Below are 6489 nucleotides of genomic sequence, written 5' to 3'. Positions count from 1 at the left end.
TCTCCTATCTAAGGATGTAATCACATTTTGGTATGTCTTCACCTCGTCGCGTTTTTGTACCCCACATTTCATTGCTTCCCCAAAAACACTCTTTGTTTTTCATTCGCAAAAATTTTAGCGCTTTTCATATATAATCAGTTTGGCTTGGCATTTGATTTGGAAGTTTATTAAAAATTTCTTTCAATTTTTTTTCTGTTCCCCCTCGCATTATCCTGGTTTTAAACTATCATTGTCGCTAGAATTATATCTCGGCAAATCATAGAGGAAATAAAAAAACTACAGACGGAATGTAATGAATGTACCATTAGTGGTTCATCATGTAAGGATGATGACAGCGGAACCAAATGTGAAAAGTGCAAAAATGCATGTAAATCCTTTAGTAATTTTATTAAAGAATGGAAAACAACAATTAGATAATCAATCGACTAAGTACACAGAATTGTATGAAAAAGTAAATAAAATTGGTAGTACTAGTACTACTCCTCCTATTGAGGACTCTTTGGAAGGATCACGGGGAAGAAGAAGTAGAAATAAACCCAGAATTGATGAAGAGGATGATAATAGAAATATAGAATTTTTTAAAACAAGTGAAAGACAAATGCGGCAACGATCCAAATATTGCCGAAAAATATCTTGATAAAATAAGTAATTGTACTAAAATTAAATTTACCCAAAGTGATGGTTCCGTTGGTTCTCCTAATGATAATAGGGATTATGCTTTTGAATCAACACCAAAGGACTACAAAGATGCGTGTGATTGCAAGGTTCCCGATCCTTTAGATAAATGTCCTGATGAAAATAATAATAATACAATTTGTAAAGGTTTTAAGGGTCTTCGTAAATGTTCAACAAACATATATGAAAATAAACTTTCTGAATGGGATAATATACTTATAAATGATAATACTGGTGAAAATAAAGGTGTGTTACCTCCTCCTAGAAGAAGATATTTATGCATAGATCCATTTAGGAGAAACGCTTATAAAAATAATGATCTTAATAATTTTAAAAAGAATTTACTTGATGCTGCGTTTGGTCAAGGAAGATTATTAGGAATGAAATATCCTAATGATAATAATCAAGCATTACAAGCAATGAAATACAGTTTTGCTGACTATGGAGATATAATTAAAGGTACGGATATGGTAAATAATCTACTTTTAGATAAGTTAAGAACACGATTAGATGACGTACTTAAAGAAAATAGTGCTTCATCTAATAATTCTTCTGATGTTCGCAAAATATGGTGGGAACAAATTAAAACACATGTATGGCACGCAATGTTATGTGGGTACAAAGAGGCTGGACATTCAATTACAAAAGAAGATTGTGACTTACCTGATGATACTACGCCTCAATTTTTGAGATGGTTAGTTGAATGGGGAAAACAAGCATGCAAAGAAAAAATAAATAATGCACGACATGTAAAAAATGAATGTGCAGAATATATTCATTATAAAGATACATATAAAGATAAAGTAAAGGAAAATGGACAAGTTAAAGAAAAATGTAAGAAAGCAACAGACAAATACGAACAATGGGTTACAAACAATATTGGTGCATGGGATGGATTAAAAAAAATATATGATACCAAAAAAAACTCGACGTCTGGTGCAAATATGGCAAGAACGGCTATACGTTATATAAGAAGAAACTGCAAGGATTGTACTTGTGCTTTAGAACATTTGGAAGAGAATGATCAAATAAATACGCAATCAGATGATGATTCAATAAATAAATCAATTAATAGAGCCAAAATGGATTTACCTGATGGGGGGTGGGGTATATATATGGGTCCACTAAAACCTCCTACTTTACCGTCCTTCTACACAATTTATACTATGATTCCAAACATGCAAAACGTTGTTAAGGATATTTCGCAATTAATAACAGTTACTTCAGATATAGTTGATCCAGCAGTTATATCAGTTAATGAATCTCTAACTACATCCATTAAAAAAGTTAATCAAAGTATTAATTATGCAGTAGAAAAAACTAATGATCCTCTTAATGAAACCTTAAATGCAGTTATTAATTTTGGAAAAAATTATCTGAACAAGGAAAACAATTTTTTTCAACAGGAAAAAATATAATTAATGAAATAATAGAATTCTTTGACAGTGTAGATCCTTATGCAAAAAACAAAGCAAGAGATTGGCCTCCAAAATCTACTCCTAGTTTTTCCGACTACATCAATCCGAACATATTAGTTCCATCAGCAATTATAGGAGCAGGAACATTAATAGCACTTCTTTTATTGAAGGTACGTGAATATGACACAATATGTTTTCATGAATATATTTGCGTAATTGTAAATATATATATATATTTATTTACATATTTATATATAAAGAATATTAAAAAAATATATAAAAAGAAACTTAAAAATTAAAAATTAAATAAAAATGAAACAAAAATTAAAACAAAATTATATTCATAAAAAATTAAAAAAAATTTATTTAAAAAAAAAATATATAATTTTTTTACAATGAACACTAAATTTAAATTAAATAAAAAAAAAATATTATTAGAAAAAAAAAAAAAAATTTATATCACTTATATATTGCTCTACATATATACCTATCTGTATATTCATTTTTTCATAGAAAAAGCCCCAAAAACTTCTCCTGTGGATATTTTTCGTGTCCTTGATATTCCCACCAAAATGATTATAGTTAGCCTACAGAAAAAATCATCCCAACCCGACTATAATTCCCATATGGTATAATATAAAGGCCAACACATAATATAATACGTGGGAAGGAGAAGAAACGGCATGATTATGTTCCGCGAGTATATCTTCTTCGGATATCACGTTCGTTCGGTCCGAAAGTGAGGTAGAAGAGATAGATATTCAATATACATTATAAACCACGTAGCCTAAATATAAAACTTTGATCGAAGTCGGTACTAAAACCAACAAAAACAACCAAGTGATGTACTTAGTGGTACTCACCTTAGTGATATACGAAATAGTGTTACCATACCTAGGGATATACCCAAATAGTGGTAACCATACCCTCCAATACACCTATTAGGTGAGGAAGAAATGGAATGAGTTAAAACATAATTTTATATCGCATATATTTAAATAATATAGCGAAATTGATGCTACCATTAAATAATGAGTACAATCATATAATATTCCTAAGGATACCCAACCTAATATTTCTAGATGTTAATAATGAGGAAAAACCTTTTATTACATCTATTCAAAGATAGATTTTATATGGTGATAGCAAAAAAGTAATATAATATTAATACTGAATATACCAAAAAATATTAGCTCTAATACTACCAGATGAGCCAAAAATGTTACATCAAACGACAAATATTCTGGAAATTGATTTAATTAATGATTCTTTAAATCGTAATCATAATGGTTGATATTTATGATGAATTATGAAAAGAAAAGAAAATGAATTATATGGCAACAAATTATCTCGAAAAACATATAAGCGTTCCAATATTTTGCCAAAGAATAATATGATGATCCTATACTTAACCAATTGGGATTCTATTTGGAAAATGCTTGATAGACATAGAGATATGTTGCAAAAAATGGAATGATTAGCGAACGTTCCTGTATAAAATTAAATGAGGAAGTGGAATATGGAAATAAAGGAACATCTATTTGATATACCAGCATCAAACACATAATGAATTAAAGATGTAATATATAATATGATTAATGAAAACACACCATGAAGTAATATATAACATCAGTTGAACATATTGGTCTGCCAAATATTCCTCTATGGATATTACAACAAACAGATTTTAATTTTCAAAAAAAGAGTTTACACACAAATATTATCTATGGATATACATTTTGATGAAAAAAATAATATACCATATGAAGATCATAGGATAATTCGGCGGGCCAAAATTCTTTGATGATATGGAAAACTAATTATCATGAACGATAAGAGGAAAATGGACAATTCTTTTGATGAGGCATAAACCATTATATGAATCCAAAAAGGATATATGCCTGGAGAATCTATTAATAATAAATTAAAAGGAGTAACAATTCCTATATCAATATATGAATATATGATATAAAAATATATACAACAAAATTTTACTTTGGTAATTTAATATAATTTATTATTGTTTTTTTTTTAGGTTAAAAATTTTTTATATATCAATAATTAAAAAGAAAAAAAAGCAAAATTCAATTAAGTAAATTTTTTTAATTTTTTATATTTCATACTATTTCATATAGTGCGCATATAATATCTTAATTTTCCATAAATTAAGAAAAAAAATTTTTTATATATATATATATAGTACGTATATAATATTAGTATATATTTTATATTTTTACTATTTATATTTATATTTATATAATTATCTTATTAATAAATGGAATATAATAACTTCTTTTTTTTCACAAAAAATTCAAATATATTGCACTTTAAACATAATTAAAATATATTATAATTACAATGAATATTTATGTTTTGAATCCAAAACGATTTAATTGTATATTCATTCATATTAAAAAAAAATATAATTTGATTCAATAATAATTTGTATTTAAATTCTGTGAATCTGAATTTGTATTTATTTTCAAATTTGATAATATCATAAAAAAATACTTAATGTGTTGAAAATAATTATGTAACTATAAAATTAAAGAAATATTATACATATGATTAATAGTAAAATTTTTAAAAATCTAAAGAATAATTTTAATAACAAAGATAAATGTTTTATGCTTTATTTGTAAGTTTTATGTTTATTTTATTATATTTTTTTATATTTTAATATATTTTTATGATTCAAAAACTTATTTTTTCTTTTATCCAGATTGTGTTGCTTAGTTGTTGCGTAAATTGTTATATATTTTTAACCTTTTTAAAAAAAAAAAATAAATAATAATTTATAAATATATTAGTTTGGAAAGGTAGAGACATAATATTCTTTTTATATAAAATAAAAAATATTTATTGTTATATATATTAGATATTTCAAAATAATAATATTATAATGACATCAAAAAAGACATTATATTGAATAATCAAAAATAAATAATATTGTTATATTTTTTATCTAAGTATTTTTTAAAATTTAAATAATAAAATCATGTATTATTCTAAAATTATTGAAATTACAGATATATATTGAGTTACAATATTGGTATTATATATTATCTGTTATGATTATCGTTGTTCTTCTTATTATTAAATATATATATACAATGTTATAATAGGTATTATAATATGATTTTTATAAATAAATAATTTATTATTACACATAAAAATTAAAAATTTATTATAAGTAATAATGAGGCATACAGCATAAAAAAGTTTATTTATTCTTATATTCTTTTTTCCCTTGTATGTTTACAAGATATAATAATAATAATTTAAAATAAAACAATCATTGGAATTATATATAGAGTATATATGGTTAAAACGTTGATAATTGTAAAATATAGAATTCATTTATATAATGATATATATATATAATATATATATATTAATATTATATAAAACATCTCGGCCATTATATATAATCGCAACATATATTTCGTGTTTTTCGTCGTTTTAAAAAAAATTATTACGTATTATATATGACAGAATTTAAATATATAATAATTTATGTATATAATATCTAGTGAAATAAATCAAATTAAAATATCATTATAATACGTAGTTATTTATTTTACACATGCACAACCTTTTTTTTTGAAAGTTAACAACAGGATTCTTCTCCTAATATAACATTGAACATTTTATATAACATAATTTATCATATTGACAGTAATATTTTTTTTAAACTTTCCATTTAGATCTTGTTTTTTTTTTTTTTTTAACCCCCTACGTAGAATTATGATTATATAATATAAAGTATAGTTTTATAAATATTATAAATTTTTCCTTCTATAATAAAATTACTTATAACATAAATACTATATTATTCCTTATATTAATTACTATATAAATTTTCCTGTTATTTATTTCTAATAGGTACAATAATAAAACTATAATCATTAATTCCATAAATTCTAAAAAATCATATATATTAAGATCATAACGTAATTAAATAATCTCTATATTAGCGAATATAATAATTTGTACAACTTAAAATATTCGAAAAATAAAATATAAAGTATATTTTATCAATTACATATTGTTCACTTTTAAAACTTTTTTTTTTTAATCATCAATATTAATATGTTTTTCCATTAGTTGATACATAATATAATTACTAAAAGTAAAACATTATTTTAAAAAAAATATTAGTACAAATGCAGTATTACAATATCCTTAGAATACATTATACAGAGAAGTATTTTCATATATAATAATATTAAAAAAATAAATAATTAACTAATAAAAAGTATTATTAAATTTTTTTTAAATAAAAAACTTTTTACTATGAAGTTTACGATTAATATATATAATCTTATTTAAAACCATGTCTTCTTTTTATTTTTCTTAATTACCATTATAAGAAGGTTATATTTTAGGATAGTAT

The 6489-nt window shown here is 23.5% G+C and overlaps 1 protein-coding gene across 1 annotated transcript; it reads left to right on the top strand.

Annotated features, from left to right (window-relative positions):
* Window positions 1-292: 292 nt before the first annotated feature.
* On the top strand, window positions 293-3387 carry PADL01_0030600 (erythrocyte membrane protein 1, PfEMP1, putative; the record flags this gene model as incomplete). Its single annotated transcript, XM_028680540.1, has 6 exons — window positions 293-524; window positions 595-1971; window positions 2082-2267; window positions 2607-2722; window positions 2880-3009; window positions 3287-3387. The coding sequence occupies 6 exons, from the start codon at window positions 293-295 to the stop codon at window positions 3385-3387; spliced, it is 2142 nt and encodes a 713-aa protein (XP_028541318.1).
* Window positions 3388-6489: the final 3102 nt, after the last annotated feature.

The sequence above is a fragment of the Plasmodium sp. gorilla clade G2 genome (assembly GCF_900097015.1).
Source record: "Plasmodium sp. gorilla clade G2 genome assembly, contig: PADLG01_00_45, whole genome shotgun sequence".
In the NCBI taxonomy this organism is placed as follows: Eukaryota; Apicomplexa; class Aconoidasida; order Haemosporida; family Plasmodiidae; genus Plasmodium; species Plasmodium adleri (nom. inval.).
This window is presented reverse-complemented; position numbering and strand designations above follow the sequence as displayed.